Source organism: Phalacrocorax aristotelis, chromosome 9, assembly GCF_949628215.1.
Source record: "Phalacrocorax aristotelis chromosome 9, bGulAri2.1, whole genome shotgun sequence".
Taxonomy (NCBI): domain Eukaryota; kingdom Metazoa; phylum Chordata; class Aves; order Suliformes; family Phalacrocoracidae; genus Phalacrocorax; species Phalacrocorax aristotelis.
In genome coordinates, this window is record NC_134284.1 from 3383486 (window position 1) to 3403296 (window position 19811).

The 19811-nt window shown below is 40.4% G+C and overlaps 1 protein-coding gene across 2 annotated transcripts in view; it reads right to left on the reverse strand.

Moving 5' to 3' along the window:
- The window catches only part of SCG5 (secretogranin V), a 28934-nt gene that overhangs the window by 1050 nt on the left and 8073 nt on the right, over positions 1-19811 (reverse strand). For both annotated transcript variants that reach the window (XM_075103217.1, XM_075103215.1), the window contains exons 3-5: positions 12078-12227; positions 9007-9119; positions 3411-3464 (exon numbers count right to left, since the gene is read on the reverse strand). In XM_075103217.1, coding sequence (XP_074959318.1) covers positions 3411-3464; positions 9007-9119; positions 12078-12227 — 317 coding nt within the window. The remainder of the gene's footprint in view (positions 1-3410; positions 3465-9006; positions 9120-12077; positions 12228-19811) is intronic.

Below are 19811 nucleotides of genomic sequence, written 5' to 3' on the forward strand. Positions count from 1 at the left end.
AGGACAGAACTTGCTAGAGAAGCACAGATAAGCTGTAGCTTAAATCACTAGCCTCTGATGGGCCTTATGCTGGGCGACAAATTGGATACCACGATACCATTTTTGACCAAAGTCTCCTCTTCAGCCCATCTCCTCTCCAGGAAACCCCCTCCTTGCTTCCTCTCTTGATGCTGAGATAAAAAATTGCTGGCACAGAAGCAGAGCCAAGTAAGGTTTTGGCATAGGAAATGGCTCTTCTACCACTGCCAGAACAAGGGAATGCTGGAAAGAAGATCCCCAGAGAGGCTTTAACTTCGCTTTGCGCCATGTATGCAGCACAACGTGAGGCTGAAGATTAACAGACCCTGCCTCAAAACTGTTTGGAGATCATAGTAACGTAGAAAGCCTATGCTTGAATTTTATCTATACCCGTGGAATAAAAGGTATTTACTGCATTTGCAAGTGTCAGGCCGTTTAGTGGAGCTCCAGAATTAACTTAAATATTGTTTACACCCACTTTCTGGCCTGTTACAATGTCAGTGTAAACAAAATTCAAGTATATACTTTCTCCTTCACAGATACAGACAAAAATTCTAGTGTGCTGGTTTTTGATGCCAACAAAAATTGTTTGCCTAAGGACAAACTTTGGAGGAATGCAGATTTTCCAGTATCTCCTGATTCTTGTCAGGCTGATAGAAATCAGTATCATAGAAATTACTTTTCTTGAGATATTTCTGTGCTTCTTTCACCAAAATGTAGAAGTTCAAAAATACAGAGGAAAAAAAAAAAAAAACTTTTAAAATAGGCATGAAATATTTCTTTTCAAATATCCCAAGTATTTGTCAAATCGCTGGAAAATAATCGGGGTTCAGTCTTCGACTTTAAGCCCTTGGGTTTCTTTAGATTTGTAGACGCTATCATTAATACTTAATCATAGCACAGAGCAGCCCTTTCGCTTTCTTTCGTTTTTTTTTTTTTTTGAGTGCTTTGCCTGCTGCAAATGAAAACATAAAAATATTAAGAACCAGAAATGAATGTGGAAAAAATCTTTGAAAATAAAACTAACGCTAATTTAATGCTTTAAATTGTTAAAAATAAGACACATGTAAGTGATTTGTTTGTGTGTGTTTGAAGAAGTTCTGTTTAATGTTAATTTAGTGAAATTCGGCTGTTGCATAAACTTCTAGGAATTATTTGAAGATTCTTAGGAAGATTAATTGGTCTCTTTTTTTGGAGTGGTACTTGCTTGCTACTTTTTGAAAGAAACTAGAAAAGAATGAGAATACATAAAAATTTGAATCCTCCTAAACCGACGAAAGAAAACACAAAATATAATGCAAATTTTTTGGCGGATTTGACTAAAAAATATTTAATCCTATACAGCTGTGCTGAATTCAAAGTAATGCGTTTCCCGAGTACCTTTGTGCACAGCTGTGAGCCCACGGCAACGTGACTCAGTGATTACAGAAGCACTCCTGTCATGTTCGGGGTGTTAGATTCTCACTTCTACACTCATGCATGAATGTTAAAAAAACAGGGGAGAACTGCTAGTTAAATTAGAGGTCACTGGCGGCTTCCTTGTCTTGCACTGCAAAGGCTGCAGAAAAATAACGCAGAGGCAAACGGTAAATACATCCCTTTGCGCTATGGACTGCTTACGTGTATGTATGCTCGTGTGTATGTTTATATACAGACATATATCAATACGCACATATACTTAGAAGCTTTGTAGGCTCCAGTAGTGCCTCTGTGACTGTTATGCTATAGCTTCATATGGACAGACCATGGCTGCTCTCCATGGACAACCCAATTCTCCAAATAGGATTTGCTTTAAGCTAAAATTGGGACATTCTGACCCAAAAAGACCAATCTGTTGCCAGAAGCTGTCCTCCTTAAACTCTCTGTCTGTGCAGAAGGGCCTGGAGGAGTGGCAGGGACCGCAGAAGGCAGGAGGGGGATCCAGTGGGCTTTTTGGCTTCTGGAAAAATGCACTCTGCTGCTGACAGCTCTAGGTTACCCTTCTGCCAGCAAAGGGAAAATTCTGAATTGTTCATTAAAGCATTAGTAACCATTACAGTATTACGCTCAAAACAATAAAATAACTTTAAATTATAATGACTTCACCGTTAAGTGACATGCCTGCGCTAAGAAAATAAATCTACTGCAAAGCAAGAAACTGAAGTTTCACCTCTAAAATTCTGGGCTAGCTCCGGCCATGTGGCTGTCGTGTCTCTCCAGGCATTATTCCTTTTGCATCCGATTACATCGGTCAGCACACAGACAGAAAACGCTGGGGTTTTTTTTTCTCCTGTATATATTGCACTAATCCCACTTTAACATGCTGTTCTAGCTATTAATAAATATTCCACGTAACTACTCTCAGAGTAAATTCTACTTACTTTAGAGTTAAAAGTCAGGTGCCTACCCTTCTTCCTTTTCCGCAAACAAACTTGAAAATCAGTTGTAAGTGGGAGGCAGATACCAAGCTCAAGAGAGATCATTAACTTATGGTTGAACAGTGTTTATTACCAGTGATGTGTGAATTGGTAAGAAAGCAACTCCTCTGCTCCCTTTCTAGCAAAGACTTTAGTATTGAGAGTTAAATAAACAAACAGGCAAATCATCTTCAGTTACGGTTCAGTTATTTTAAACCAAATTTACTTCATTTACAGTATAAACTGTGCTGTCGTATTTTGAAAAGCTACTTTCTGGCAGAGAGCTAGACTTTTTATTCTTGTAAAACAAAAAATATACCAGCAGCAAAGCTAAAGACTTTGACCCTGCCTTAAAGTGTTTTTTTGATAAAAGAAAGGCTGACACTACCAAAAAAAAAGAGGGAAGATGTTGAGGTGGACTGTGCAGAAGTTCTCTGTGGATTGCCTGCCTTCTTTCCGGAACAGAAAGATGAGAATCCATTCATCTTTGTCTTTCAAGTAAGTGGGACACAGAGGTAGGAGTTTAACCTGAGGTAAATCTAAGAATGCAACTGAATCACGTTACATCAGCTAAAGGACCGGTTCTGCTGTCATTTACAGGAAAACCATATTCACGTGCATGGGTAGTGCTAACTAATTTTACGAATATTTTTAATAGGAGACTTTTAAACTCTGTTTTAAAGACATTTAAGTAATTTTAAATTTTATGCAGATAGGATCCATTTAAAACCACAGATAATATAAAGTTTTTTAATTGACGCTCTGTATTGAAGTGCACCTTCTGAAAGCAACAATCTATTTCGAGAAATGCATCTTGTATTCAGTGGGCAGTTCTGAAACCTGCTGCAGTAGTTTATCACAGAGATTCCCTGCCTCGACACATTACCTAAGGTATAACGCAGATGCATTAGACTAACTCTTCATTTCAGCAGTATGGTTTTAATTCTTATTAGCTCTCCAGATGACACAGGGGCTATAAAGTATTCTGATAGTTACCCTCTTTCTTCTTTTTGGACCACCATTGATCTTCTCAAGGAGTAAATTCTTGCTCTGGAAGGGGGAAAAAAATGCAGCCATCAAATTCATTATACTCTTCTTTTAAAACACTACTTTTGCTATCAAATGTTAGCAAGTTCAGAGGGGTGTGTAGTTTTACGGGACAGATAAACCACCAATAAGTATCTGGATATTCCTGCTAACATTTTGCAGTTTTTCAGGAGCAGTCAGCCTTATCAACAATTAAAAAGCCAGTAATTTTCCACTATGTGGCACTTTATTATTGCCTGTGGTTGGGCAATAAGTGCTTCAAGTACACGCTAGTATAATGATATAGACTGGATGTTCCCCATCATGTGATACATGGTAAAAATACACATATATTTAAAAAAAAAAAAGAAAAAGGAAAGGAGGAAGAATAAGAGTTGGAGGGCAAGGAATCAGGAATCCTGCTTCTGGTACATCTTTCTATACTTTTGAGGTGACACAAGAACAGGAGCAAAAAATCTTTACAAGGGATTTTCTAATTCCTTTTAAAAACGGCAGTTGGCGTCATTCCTGCTGTTTTGTTGTCTTTGCTTATTCCCTTCCAGATATCAACACTTTCCAGTGCAAAGTTCTGCTGAAAGGAGTTCAGCGCCAACTCTTCCTTTGTTTAAGTAGTGCCCTCAATAAAGTTTCTAAAAACCATTTGGTCTATAACATTTTTAATGGCAAACCTTTTAAAAACTGCCAAAAACTTCTTGGCAGAAGAGAAAGTTATGATGATGAGAAAATTAAAAAAAACCCAACACAAAAAACCCCCCTCTGACCATAGTTTACATAAGTGTATCCACATATTGTTGTATTTCATACAAGTAGTGAATTCTAATAAAGTCTGGAATAACACACACATGCTCAACACATTTTGTTTCAGTTGTGTACTACGAAGAAAAACAAAACCAAGCCCTAACCTGAAAATGGAAGGAGAGAAGAATTACATGTATAAAAGCAGAACACTGTATAAACAAGGCCATTAATTCTGCTATAAACAACTGACCTAACGTTGATTACATAAATAGAAAGTGTAATTCTAGCACGAGATAAATTGACCAAACACTTCTAGCCTCTATGCAGCCTTGATATGAGAAAAAACAAACATTTTCAAGTGTTACAGTGAAATCTGCCAAAATTGTCTGTTCTGTACTTCCCATGTTCATTAAACCCCAAATTCACAAGGCCTATCTCTTGCCCAACCTCAGTTATTTTGTCTGAGCTGTGCCAAAAGGGAACAGAGATGAAGTTGGCCAAGGGAGACATTCTTGGCTAGCCATTTATGCAAACTCACTTTGGGAAAACTTAAATCTAACATTTTAAAGAAATCCACGGATGCATAAATTATTCTTGTTAGGAAACAAAGCACTGCCGAAGCCTCTCTTTGTGAATTATTTGACCTTACGCTGTTCATGAGAGGAGAAATACTGTTTCTGAAATAAAAAGAATTTCATGACTACTGGAGCTAACATTTCTGTCACTCGGGAAAATTCCTTACAATTGAACTGTTCCTGCTCAGGAAGATCGTATTTTGTTTAGTCTGTTTGGGAGTATTTTAAGACCGTAACTACATTATGTGGAGTGTAAAGCAAATGAGATTAGGGAGCATAAGCGACGAGTGTGCTTGTACAGTAATAGCAACCCTGAAAATACGTCCCACTGCATAAGGGCCTAAGCTCACCAGCCACCAAAATTTACCCATGAAGGGTTCACCATTCTCACCCCCATGTAGGACTCATTAGGAAGCAAGACACAGTTTTTCCAGTTAAAGATACACCTCATCTGGAGATGTGCTGCACTTGAGTTGCTACTTTCCCCTCGCTCCTGGAACTTCCTTTGTACCTTCCCAGCTACTTGGATTAGGGTACTACAGGTTGGGGTTTGCGTGGAAAAAACTCAGAAGTTAAAATGCTTACAACCAACTACCTAATGCCAGAGAGAGATTTACCCTCAAATCTTTCAGACTTCTCTGAAATTTAAATCAGTAAAAATCAACACCTCTGTATTCTGGACTTGCACAATTATTAAGCAAAACTGAAAAGGAAAATTGCATTAGCAAGGTTGCCTCCTCTTGGGAGGGCTTTTTTTTCCAGTCAATTTACAGTGTTATCAGGAATATCAAGCATGACAATTTCTATTACGCCAAACATACTATACTGAATTAAACAATCTGTATTTACTGCCTGAAGTTGAAGACAGGTACCAGACCTATCATAACCCATCCTAATAATCACCACTGTCATCCAGACATTTAAAAATATCAGCTGGCAAAGAATGATGCATTTAACGTTGCTCACTGTAACTGAAGTTGGAATAAAATGAAATTTATGAGTGACTAGCTTCAGGATTTCATTAAAATTAGGAAGCCAGAGATGGCAACTTCTTTAACAAGGAGTCAAATGTTTCTATCCCTGCTTCCCATTGGCCTTTCTTTGTACTGTCTCGGATCCTGCCACTGTAGCTGATAAGTAAAACTGGTGTTATTTCTACCCTGAGAGTGAAGTATTGCCCACTGCTTCAGTAAAATAAATGTTGCTGGAAAACATAGTTGCTTTTAATTCTCCATTTGTACTGATACTGGTGTCAGAAAACACAGCTGAACTTCCCTCCTTTTAACCCCTACGCTTGGTAGTGGTTGACACTTCAGGCTTCAGTAAACATACAACCTACATATAAGTGGGTTTCAGACTTGTGTTGTAAATTGTGTGTTGTAAACTCTCTGCGTGCAAGTCTTTCTGGATGCCAACACCACTTCTTCTGACCACCTAGTCAAGTTGCAAGGTACCGAAAAGGCAGACTCAAATGGGAAGTACCTGTCCCCTGCAAGGAAAAGTCTGAACTGAAGGGGAAAAATCTCCAAAACCTCTGTGGCCAGAAGCTGTAGAAACTATAGTTGTGCACTATGGTAGAAACCTCCAAAAGTCCCTCATCTTACTACTCCCACTGTCCCCTCTACATTTTCCACATATAAGGAGAAGAAAAAGAGTTTTCAGGGCTGGAGAGGAGAGTATAAACTCTGTATCTTGCCCTATAAACAGAGTCTGTTCCCAAGACTTCCCACATGGCGGCATATTGATATATGGAGAGTTCTTCCAAAGACAGGAAAATTCTTCCTCTTTCTTCCCTCTCTTAACCCAGTATACATTTATCATGATTTATATATTCATATCTTTGTATGTATCAGCAGTATTTACACACAGTTAGCATCTACAGAGGATTGTACACTTTGCATATAAGACAGTTTCTGGACTTGTTTTACCCTTAAGAAACGCATCTACTATTCGCAGGGTACTGCAGATGTCCCACAGCTTTGCAAGCATGAACATCTGTCACCGAAACAAAGCAATCAACCTGTTTCTTTCCCATTATTCATGAGCACACAGGCCTTTTTTTTTTTTGTTTTTTCCCCTGACCTGCTAATGTAATTTGGGTTTTACTGTGGTTGCGCTAAGGAATGCACGCTGGCTCCTTGGAAGGGCAAGTCAGTAGGAACTGTGACGCTGCCTCATCTGCTCTGTGGCAGGGAAAAGCAGGGGAGAAGCTTCCCCGAGAGCTGCGAGCGCACGGCAGCTCACGCGGGTCCCGGAGAGACGCTGGCTCCGAGGGCATCGGGCAGTGGTGACGGCCTAGGGCGTTCCCAGCACGCAGGGCTTCGTGGAAGCGCAGCCTGTAATTGCGCAGGCGTTGCAGCCCCTGGGGCATTTCGTCCTAGGCCCTTCCACGGGAGAAGTGGGAACGAGCTGCTGGCGGGCAGAGGGAATTCTGCTGGCTGGGGGCAGTGGGAGGATGAGGATGCACCCAGTCACCTGCTGGGCAGCCCACGGTCGGCCGCGTCGGTCATTTATGATTTAATCCGGATGGCAGTAAGTGACCTAAAAGATCTGGTCTACTTTACCTCTCCTTTATAAAGTCTCAAACAGATACTTTTTAGAGGTATTTTTTCTGCTCTTACTTTTCCAGAGAGACAAAAATAACAAAACCAGCCATAAAACCAGATACCATTGTACTTCTCTTTTTAATGTGTAGTAATATACAGTGAGGCGGCGACCAGGGCAATTCTCCTGGATCTCGGCAGAACATTTGCTCATGCACGTTACCAGCTGTTTCATCTCTAATTAAAAAGATCTGGAGTTGGCTATGCTGCAGCTAGATATGATTACTGTTTAGTACCTAACAGTCTGTTTTAATCCATGCATGAGCAGCTTTTTCCCCTGAATTAGTAGTGATGAATGGAGAAAAGAAAAATGGCCAGTATTCACTAATGATTACCTACCATTTAAGTATATATGTTGCTGATGACAACGCAGTACGTATGCTTCATTCTGAAATATTGCCCTAGGCCAAAGATTTAGAGAGGTGCTCTTATAGTCTTCAAAATGGTATTATGAAAGTAAATTACTTAAGAATAATAAGAAAACTAACAGCATTATCTGGCATAAATAGGAAAGTACACCATCTGGTGTTTTTAAAATGAAAACCTTTGATGGTAATTACTTAGAATGCAACACGAGTTTCCAAAAATTTGGATTTTTGGCATGATTCTCTCTAGAAATTTAGCACTCACATAAGTAATTAGGACTATAAATCTTACACTGGTTTGATTACGAACAATGAATCATTGTCTCAGAATTACAGCAGAAGAGGCTGCCAAACATGTCCATTTATCGATATATGCTTACAGAGCACTGGTTTAGGGCAATCTTAAGTAAAGTATTATAACAATGTAAAATGAGATTTCATTATTTGCTCTAGAAGCATAAATTATGATCATTGTTATTGTTTTCCTGGCGCCTGAAGATGGATTTGGGATTGGACATTTAACTGATGTAATCTAAGATTAAGCAGCAGAGCCCTCTTTGGAGCCTCTAGCCTGCAGAAAAAGTCTAGCTGGAGTTATTAAAGTTCTTGTACACTCAAGAGCAAGATGTGTAGCTTGCTGTATTTATTATACGCGATGTGTAAAATAGGTTTTCAATATAATATAGTGCGCAACCTGAATAGAGGAAGAAGCAGCATCAAGTCCTCCAAAATCCTTAAGATAGAGAGGATTCCTTAGAGCAAGTGGTCTGGACGTAAATTTTTTAAGGTGTTTAGGCACCGCTGCACTCCATTTTTGGTTTTGGGTTTGGTTTTTTGTTTTGTTTTGGTTTAAAGCATCTAAGTAGCTGAACAGTGAATTGTCACTGGACCTGAATCATCTTTCAAATTAGGGCCCTGTTAGGTTTTGAAATCTTGTGCGAAGATCAGCACTGATTTTGCTTACGTGCTCACTGTAGTTTGAAATGTGATTTGTTGCATTTCTCGAGCACATATATAGTTGTCATGCTTTGGGACAGGTAGTAAGACAAGGATTTCTACTTTCTATTTTTATGCGCTTTTCATCCATCACAGGCATTATTTCTATATCTTTAACGGCAAGTTCACCTTTTTGACAAGTTTCCCTTAGGGTGATAATTTTTCCAGCAATAAGCACAATATTCTCCTTGTGGTTTCATAGTATCCCACGCAGCAGACAATACCCAGTTTCACACCCAACAAAAATAAGCAAGAAGCATGCACTCACCCACTTGCCCATGCTGGGATAGTCATGCTCCGGATCAAAAAGGTGTTGGTGCAGCTGGTATTCCCTGCTGAACTCTGCTGTGTCTGGGGTGTTTTCTAGACACCCATCATCAACTGCAAAAGTATGTTAGAAAGCATTGAGTGCTTAGTAGCCTTGAAACACACAATATATCCCACATTAACCAGCAAATTTCTTAAATGCTATTATGGAATTTTAAAAAAAATTAAGAAGATGATGACTGGAAAATGTCAGGTATTTTTTTTCTTTTAAAAGCAGTTTGTCAGGATATATTTATTTTTTTTAAAAAGCACAACTTAATGAAACTTCAAAAATAAACAAAATTATTTTCCAAGCTGTCCCCCTCCTTTTTGTTTTTCTTTTAAATTAGTGATTGAGTTTGATTTTGCATAGAAATGCATGTTATTCTAATTTAGAAGGGAATACTCTTTTCATTTTTAAATGCCCACAGGAAGTTGTAGAAGTGAGGCAATACTTTTGAAGCCCGCAGTAAAACAATGCTGTGAGCAAAGACAGCATTTCCTTCAATGAGTAGCTCTTCATGGAACTCCATTTCTGGTTTACTACCTTGTTCAAAATAGCTGAAAATCATTTATGCATCATAAGATCTTGTAAAAATATAATGAGAAAAAGTTTTACACTGAAGATGCTTCTGCAGATTGGTAGCTAATCTGATGGGTCCAGAAACCGCCTTTAATCACAGTGGGTGGGTTTGCAGTGTCACATCAAGGATAATACTCTCTTTAAAAATCAGCTTATGGACTTTTTACCAAAATAAATCATCTTTAGTTTAAGCAAAGATTCAGCACCTCAAGGCCAGAGTAGTGTTTTGGATTGAGTCTCTCCCTGGAGCTCCCTCTGCTTTGTCAGCCTGGGGAGCTTGCAGTCCAAGTTCCTCTCAGGCATACCCAAGGCGATCCTACTGCCCAAGGCAGGGTGCTGGGCACCCAACCAGCTACATCTGCCAGAGCGCAGGCGCTCCAGGGGACACACGTGTGGACTTCCCCTCCTGTCCTCGTGTCATCATCATGTAAAAAGATTTGCAGATGGTTTATCTTTTTCCCTTAAGATGTGGGAAACGGTAGAGACTTGACTTAAAAATCAGTTGATTCAATGAGCTGAGGAGGTTATTCTAAGTCCAACAGATCCTGCTTTCTCTCTTTTCTCCTTAGAATGGAGAAAAAATAAAGTTGCCAATAGGAAACAGGAGGAAAACTAACCATACTGGCTAAGTAACTCCGAAACCCTTAAAGTTACCTACCAGCACTTAAAATTATTTCAGGCTCAGCAGGGACAGGGTCATCTCAAGAGAGAAGCAGGTGACAACAGATATGTGGTAGACCTTCTAGAGCGTCTGTGTCTTTTGGCAGAAAACACAAAGGACAGCTGGACATATGTGTGCCCTCTGCAACTGCTAATCCAAAAGTCTTCAAGCTCAAGTGCTCCAGGCTTATGTATTCCTGCTGTGGAATGCGCATATATAGACAGTGACTGGAAAAATTGTTTTCCATTAAGCAAATCCACAGACCTGATTGAGGAAGGCCTCCGGTAATTTGTATGCATAACACAGTCCCCACTTGAATTTCCATTTAAGGCTCTGAAAAACATTTTACTCTAATCCTAGTAGAGACTATCTTCACTCACAGCGTGCCTATGACAGAGCCATTTATCTGGGCAGGCAGCACTTCCCTAAGAATTCCCCCTGTGTTCAGATCTAACTGTATGAGCTTAGCTAACAACTTTTATTTCACCTAAGAAAGAAAAATGGAAGGGATTTTCAGTGGCATTTATCTGGATGCCAGGTTTTTAATTTATTTACCTAATCACTAACAGAAGTCTAGTGGGCAAGCACAGAAGATAGAAAGTCAGCGTGTGTGCTTGTATGTGTGAGAAAACCTAAACCCATCATTTGCAACCTGTCAGACAACAACTATATTGAACAAAATGGAAGATTAGATATTATTTCAGAAGAAATGCAGGCATTATCACCAAATGGCTTGTAACAGAAAACACGAAGGGAAGACTATTAGAGATTTTGCCGTATTTTTGAATGAAATCTAAAAAACACTGCAAACCTTTCCATGACAAGTATTTATTTTTTGATCCGTTCTAAGCTAGCTAGAACATTTTTAATAAGAACACAGACAACTGTTTTGCATTATCCAAACAACATAAAAGAAGACGAAACCGAAAAGATTTTGAAAGGATCTCTCAGCTCACAAATAAAAATTGAGGGAAAAATAGAGTGCTCATTCCCGCTTCCAGCTCCCAGGGCAGCCAATGGGTGTTTTACTACTACTTTCAGCACTAGAAGTCATTCCTTGGCTCAGATAACAGGGAAAAGACCAGTTCCCCAGGGGTATGTCTATATCACGCACACGCAGGGCTGCATTAGAGAGCCTTCAGCAGCAGCCACCCGCCTGGCTTGGCACACGCGGAGCTGCAAGCGGCGGGATGTGCCGGGGTCTCGGGTACCACACCGCTCGGACATCTGAGGCTGCACTGCCGCCCTGCCAGAGCCAGCCTGCAGGCAGCGCGCTGCGGGACGGCCACGCAGCTCTCCATTGCTTGGCACGGACGTGCCCTCAGCGAGCTATAAAGCCACGTGGATTGGAGCCAAGGTATCTTAAATGTTGACTCATGGTCTGGGTTGGAGATCGGGGCAGACAGTTTCATTTCTCTTGGCACAATGAAAGTCTCTAAAATAAGGGTGAATCTCATCTGTACAGAACAATAACTTTTTTTCAGGGGCCAGCCTAAAAATGAACTCCCTCAGGAACAAGATGCTATCATAGATCTCACTATCTTCTACCCTGAGGGCAAGATGATTTCTTCCACCTGACCTTCTCTAGAAGTCTTACAGCAATACAGAGGGCGCACATATGGAAAAAAATAATCTCACCTAAACCACCTGGAGCGCTCAACACTTTTGCTCCCGGGGCAGAGAATGAAAGGAAACACCCATTGCTGATCAAGCGTCGTATTGCCTAGTACAGCGCTGAAAGACTGGAAGTACGGTAAAGCCAGAGGTGTGAAGGCGACAGCAAAATTACCTGTTTTTCCAATAGGGCAGGGATTTGGAGGGTCAGGATATCCTTGATCTTCACTGAAATCCTTTGGCACGTTATCTCCTGTCAGCTCAGCCACAATGTTTGGGATATTGCCATAAGGACCCAAGTGCTGGAGACCCTCATGTGCACCACCTAGCAAAGATGATTTACACACACTGTCTTTTTACAAGATTAAAAGTGTAAGTGCCTTAGTTGCTTCAAGTAATCCAGACTTAGATTTTTATATATATACACATATAATTGTTATAGAGACAGATCCAAGTTTAGATTTCAAGCGTCTCTTTCAGAAACATAAGTTATCTGATTTAGGTCACAGGGTTAAGTAATGAAAAATGAAACCAGGAAACAAAATCAGCCACTTATTATTAATCTTAGCGTTGTTTTTTTCCTTAACTATGTAAGCTATAGGTAAAAAAATGCAAAGAAAAAGAAACATGAGACAGTAATAGAACTTAATACATTTGCTACACAATCATATTCAGTCACTGATACCGTTACTGTTCATCGTAGCGACTAGTAATTGAAGAAGACATGGCCAGACAACATCATGGCAAGATGAAGTTAATGACTGCAGCATCTCCCTTTAGGAGACATGGTAGTGTTGGGCTGACGGTTGGACTTGATGATCCTAGGGGTCTTTTCTAACCTCAGTGGTTCTATTCTATTCTAAAAGATTGGAGTGAAGCTCCTGAACATGAAAGCTGCTCCAGAAGAATCATTCAAGTACTCCTGTCCTAACTTACAAACAAATACTGTCAGCCTAAATAAGTTTTTATACAGCTAGGCGTTGTAAGCTAACATGATGACTTTCAAAAATTGCTAACATAAGGTAGTCTTGACAAAGTTTGTATTCATTTCTACATTTAGAAGTGGTAGTTGAGTCAAATTGCCTGTATTTTGCAAATAATCAGTTGAAAGCTGGCATTATAGTACCAGAAGCAAATTAGTCTATAAATATATATGTTTCAATTTTATTTGCATGATGGACTAAAACCTAATAAATGTGCTAATTTCCCCCCCCCCCAAGTACAAGTTTCTTATTCTGTAATGCAATGTTGAAGGAAAGTTTTACAGGTATGTAACAAACATAAAAGTAGCCCTGTAAAATCATTTGCATCTGTGTTCTATGAGGTTTTTCCCTTGTAGCTGACCATGAGCCCTGGTACTAAAACCAGAATAGCATTATACACGCTATGAACTTTATTATACATTTACAGTCCATAGTCAACACAAAGATGATACTGTAAGAACTGTATAGATTCACAATAATGCTATGGTGATGAGGTTAAAAAATGGATAACATACGTTTAATGTAATTTCATCCAACATCTAACGTATAGCATAAAATACTTCTTTTGTACTGAGCTCCTTCACATGAAGATTGATTGCATATACGTACTTAAAAGCATCAGGTTATGATTCTTGCTGTAAACTACAGAACCACATAATCAATACGTGTTTGAACATCCTGTATACAATGTGGTGCACTATGGGACGATCCATCAGATAGAAGCGTATCTACCTTGTATGTGGTGCAGACCTCTTGGCACCAAAGCTCCATCCATAAAGAAAACACAGGTACTTAGCAGACTCCAGTGCGCTAAATATACATGTAAGTTTAAACCGACTGCCAAGAATTGCCTTGACTGAGTACAAAACAATCTTTTTATATTAATATAAAGGATTGTTTCCTTTAGATATAAATGTCCAGGATCGTTTAAGGGTTTTTCCTTTCTTTCCAAAAGAGCTGGAGACAATAGCACCTGCTCTGGTGCCATAATTTAGCACACTTGAGTGATTTAATAGCGCTTGCAAAGCTTATTCCTTATAAACTCTGATAAATAGTGCACTCAGTAACGACTGCAATAATAATAATGAAACGCTATGAATAAACCAAATAGGGATATTATGCACAGTAATTCACAACTGCATTACTTCTGGTATTGTAATGACACTGATTTGAAGGAACATATTAGGATTAAATACACTTCAGCTACCACATCAAAATATCGTGATACAAACATACACAGTTAGCTACAAAAATAGCGTAAGATAGGCCTAGTGAACCTTGAGGCAGAGACGGAAAGGGACAGACAAGACTACTAAATAATGAGGAACTTTTCATAATTTTCTATCCAAGGGAAGCACGAGAGACACCATTGTTAAATTATTTGAAACTGGACTAGCAAAAATCCAGAACAGCACAGAGAACATGTTTGTACTGAAAAAAAGATGGGCTAGATAAATGTATGTTTTTCCCGTCTCTCCTTATTTCTTGTATGAACTGGCTTTTGTGTGCCACATACTAGCAAAAAAACCCCAGCCTTCCAAAACAGCCAGCTCCCTTTCACGTGCATGATTTCTGTGTCACCATGTAGTTATTTTACATCCCTACAGGATAAACTAGAAGTTTAGGTCTTTTGGACTCAGGTCAGTATTGTCTTAAGTAAGCTTTGGATGTCATTTAAAATATATGTATAAGTAACCACCTCCTGGCACTAGTCTTGAACTGTCGCAGGGTGGAAAAGAAAAATGGAACAATGCCTCTCCCCTTTCTTGTAATTCTGGAAAAAGTCTTTAATCATTGCACCAACTGCTGATATCATCTCAATTAGAGATGGAATGAGTAAAAATCCAAAGTGCCCATGTTTTAGCTCATTTCTTTGTAGGAGCAATACTGTCTTTATGGGTGGGAGGACAACACAACCACTCTGTTCTTGGTGAGAAAAAAGAAAAAAAGAAGGGGGGGGGGAGAAAACACAAAGAACTAGTTTTCTGCCAGTATTGAACATTCCCCTGATCAAACACATCCCATGGAAATGCTGTTAGCCCACTGAAGTTCTAGTTGCTGCTACCCATCTACTGATAGCGTACAGCACAACTGGAACAAACCTGCTCTCAGAAGCGATCCTCCACATCAAATACAAACAGCAAGGCTGCCCCCCAGAACAGTAATTTTAAGAAAGTCAGTGAGAATAGATTTTCAAAAGCGGAAAATGACTACAGACCATTTAAAGACAAATAACAGGGCAAATTTGCCTTTCAGTCTCATTGGAACAGTTTCCCTTATCACTGTGTAGATAGGGTTATCCCACTTCCAAATTCAGAAAAGAGGTGGCTTGGCCAGTCTTAGCGAGGAGATACAAAATAGAATGGATCACTGTTACCTGTTGTGAGTAAAGAAATCCCAGATCCCAAATTAAAGACCTTTACTTCAAGAGTCATGTTAGATGCCCTAGTTTTCATATTTTTGCTCTTAAACATCATGAAGCAGATTCTTGAAGTGTCCAAGCCCTTCCCAGATGCACAAAGGAACACTCCCCCTGAGTAAGAACTGCACCTCTTATGGTCTTGAGCTGTACAAACTCCAAGCAAATATGAGCTGCAGGGGAAGCCTGGCATACCTTACCCCATTTGTGCAAGATTCCTGAGGGAGTAAAGAGATATTACTCAGAGATACAATGCCACCTTAACTACTTTGCAAAATCTTTTGTTCGTCTGGACTATTTGTTCTTCTAACTAGGAAAAATCGTCATTTTTTTTTTTTCCAGTGCGTCCTCTCTGGTACAGAGATAGCGCTTTTGCCTTTCACTGGGACAGCTTTCCATACTATCCTGCACTTCCGTCGCCAGTCATCTTGCCGTATGTACCTTGTCTGTGTCGTTGTCACATTCAGAAGTGACATCTCATCCCTAATCAAAGGCAAGTTTGGCAGAATGCTTCCTGGTGCTTGTGTATCTTAAATTGGGACACCATCCACTGACTTCCCTTTTCCTTTCCTTTATTATCTGCAAGATCCCCATCGTGGAATCTGATTAATTCAAACTGTCAAAAAAATACCTGAATGCAAAAAATGCATTGTCATTTTCCTTACTCTTTCTAATATCGCTAAAAGCTTTACAGTCCCAATGCCGCTTCCCCCATGCGCCTTCAGTTAGCTTCATCCTAGAGAGTCCTATCCTGGTTGCTGAGATTAAGATCAGGAAATGAGGGGCACTGACAAAATTACAAATTATCACATTTTCTCGATTCCACAGAAGCTGCTAAATAAGAGATCAGGGAAGCAGAAAGAGCATAGAACCACCAAGAACAGAAAAATACAAACCAAGCCAACTTCCTTAACCATTCAAGAGCATGCCGCAGAAAACCTAAGAAAACTACAGCCATACACACTCAAGCACCCCAGATTCCAGAGCCAGCTTGTCTTCCTAATGACAGTTTCTTAAAACTATAAAGACTGATTTTCTTTTTCTCTGCAGAGGGACAAATTCCTTTCAATGTGTTTTCTAAAGCCTTAAGCACATACATCACACAATTGCTGACCTTGCTTTCAGTGAATAATTCCATTTCATCCCATATTTTAATTACAAACAGTACAAATATTTAAGATATGAAGTGCTTTTATTGTGAAATGGTTAGGAACAAAGTAATGCCCATGCCCCTCTCAAAATAAATTTATAACAGTAGCTTATATGCCATTATTATTCATTATTCAAACTGCACACACAATTAAAAAAAAAAATTAAAAATCGAGCAGCTCACTTGCTGGCAGAGTGCAAAAGCAATCTCTTATGCCTCCCTTGGTTGAACGGTCCTCTAATGGACTCTATTAATTTGCCTTTCAGTCTGAGCAGAAAGCTTTCGCGCTTCACCGGGTGGATAAGCTTACCCTTTTTACAAACACGGTGCAACCTGCAGCGTGCGGCAATGGGCCCCCTCTGCCGCACTGACTTCCAGTTAGCAGAGTCAAGGGACAGCACGGCCAGCAAACCACACGTACCTGTAGCCGCCGTAACATCACCTTGCTAATGACCACGCGTGCAGTGCACGGCTCTATGAAACAGGGCAACAAAAGGAAGCCTATCCAACGAGGGGTAGGACGCTATTTCAGTCCTATGAATGTAAATGTGCCAAGGAAAGACTGGAGCTCTTCATTTGCTGGCATTGACACCAGCTGCATGAGAAGCCAAGGTGCTCCATCAATGTCAACACACTCATAGAAAAATAACTGCTTTCAATCCTGTGTGTGAAGCACGGGGGCACCAGAATTGTCCAGAACAGGACCACGTTTTCTGTCTACTGCTCCACTGAGCTTCACAAAGTTTTCCTGTTCATTTCCCGTTCAGATTATTTCAATTCCATTTTCTATACAGATGTCTCAAAGTCCCAGATGGTTCTTCAGCAGAAGTGTTTAAAAGCTTTGCATGCCTGTCTGATGGCTGCCACCAGGGCAGATTTCTTTAACTCCCCCAAACGACCTCTTAGCGAACAACACCAGCATGGGGCCACCAGGCTCCCAAGCCTCTGCTTTGGTGGGCCAGTATGACCTCACAACTCCAAAAGCAGAGGCCTTCCTATTCGCCAACGTGGCCCAAGTCAAGACGAGGTTTCTTTTGCACTCGAGCAGAACCGTTGGCACACGCTGAAGATGCAAGAGAGCGGTGAGATGAAGAGCCCTGCCAGGTAAAACCAGGCCCACTGCTGCTCTTTGGTGCAGCAAGAGGGACTCGGGCCAGCTAACCTGATGTACTAAAGCATCCCAAGGGGAGACACCAGCTGCTTCTTCCCTCCTGTTCAGCAGCTGAGAACATTCCTCTTCTCATTCATCCCTGCAGCAGCTGTGAGGGTACTGCTGAAAGTACGCACCATGGGAAGCACAGAGAGTATAATAGCTCTGGAAACCCCGGACCGTGCCAGAGATCCTATCTCCTGCACATGACACCACAGTCAAGAAAAGCAAGAATCTCTTCTTCGTCTAGACTTCTAAAATATCTTTTCATAGAACCAAATAAATTTAAGAGGCTTTTCTCACTGCAAGTTAATTTAAAATTCAGATGGGAGCAGGAGAAATGCACACGATTTTGAGAACAATTAAAAAAAAGGTACAAAACCTAACTAATGGGCTCAAGGATTTATTTTATGCATGTGAAAGACGAGCAGGGCAAAAAAAAAATCTGAAAACAACAGCTCATCATAATTTGAATGATCTTCACTGGCAGATTTTTAAATACTTACGGACGCTATTCCATTGCTAGATAAAATTTTACAGTTTCATATTAAATTTCTATATACCATCTGCCAACACTAGAAAACAGAAGCACTATAGGGCATTAGACAATACAGAAGCTATCACATTCCCTCTCGCCCTCAGGTTTCTTACCTCTCTTATTGGATTATTTCCCTTTAGTTACACGTACAAAAATATAATTGTGGCTACAAATCCCATTCTAATTGATTAATTATCGTTAGGCGTATGATTTTTAGGTACTTAATTATAAACCCCTACAGACCTGCCACCCTTCTTCCCTGGAGGAGTCCCATCTCAAGCTGCTTTCTCCTTTGGTGACACCTTTTAAAGGTGACGTTACGAATAGCAGCAGTAGTCTGTACCATGTAACGGTGGTTAGTGGGAGTTTTTAAGAGCCGGAGTCACTTTATCTTCTTGGTTCCTCAGAAGAGGGACGCGACATGTGCATTCCCTCCTGCAGCCAGGAGAAGAGGACTGCTATATGCACGTGGCTTTCAAGAAAAGGTGCAAAGTCTCAAAGCTGAATAGGTCCCTTAGTCAGACCCAGGGGCAAATAACAAAGATCTAGAGAGAAACAGGGATTGATAGACTTTTCTTCTTGCCCACTAGCTGGACTTCTCTGACAAGCCCACTCATTTAGAGAATTTTCCCTGCCTCTCCCCAGACACACCGAGGAGACAACAGCCGTGCCTGCACACCTCCTGCAGCACAGGGGCATCGAGGAAGGGCAGTTCCCCAAACTCAAACGTGGCAGAGCCCACAGGGGTGGCACACACAGCCTCTGCTGGATCCTGCTCTTGCTCCTCAAGGGGCAAAGCCGTCAAACGCGCTGAGGTAGCACCATACCACCTCCGCATAGCAACTTTGCTTTCTTATTATTCACTGCTTGTCGCGGCTTATAAATTGATATGGAAGCAAGGTTATTATGGGCCAACATTTCAAGCGCTTGTCTTTAATGAAGAACAAATAAAGTCATGCCACCTCATTGTTTTGCTGTTTGTGGAGTTGCAGGTATAATAATTTTAGATGCAATTTCTTCACAGAGCTGTGAAATTAGCATTCTAAACTGCCTCTCTTACAACATGCACCAGTGCCTGATACCCAAATTCTGGTTACGTTTGACATTACAATTTGGGGAATTAAATACAAAGGAAATGATAGGTAGTTTTAGTCAGATCTATGCAAATCCAGATATCTACCATATTAACGTATAAAAAAAGTGTAGCTTTACCATTTTCATTTTATGTTACAAATCTGAGATGCCCATATTAAATTTTGAAATCATATTTCCTGGTCTGTTTCAGTATTTGCAAAAAAAAAAAAAAAAAATTAAAAAAAAAAACAAACCCTGAAAGCAGAGACTAGTAGAGCGATGTTGGGGTTTGATTTTGTTTGTTAAATGTCAGGCCCATAACGCAGCATTTGATTGAAGTCATGTGTGCTTCAGTAAAAGCAGTCCCAATGTGAATATAACTGTGTCTTAACTGCAGCAGGACTTTCTCTATAGGACAGCTACAATAACCCAAATCCCAAACAATTGTGTGGTCTCTTTGCACTAAATGGACACTACAAAGGCGCCCCGAAGCAGCAGAATTGGCTGCGGGAGGTCTGCCCCAGCCCGGCGGCTTGCTGCCAGCCCAGGGGCTCCTACACAGCCATCCCCGGATGCTGGCGCAGAGGATGTCACC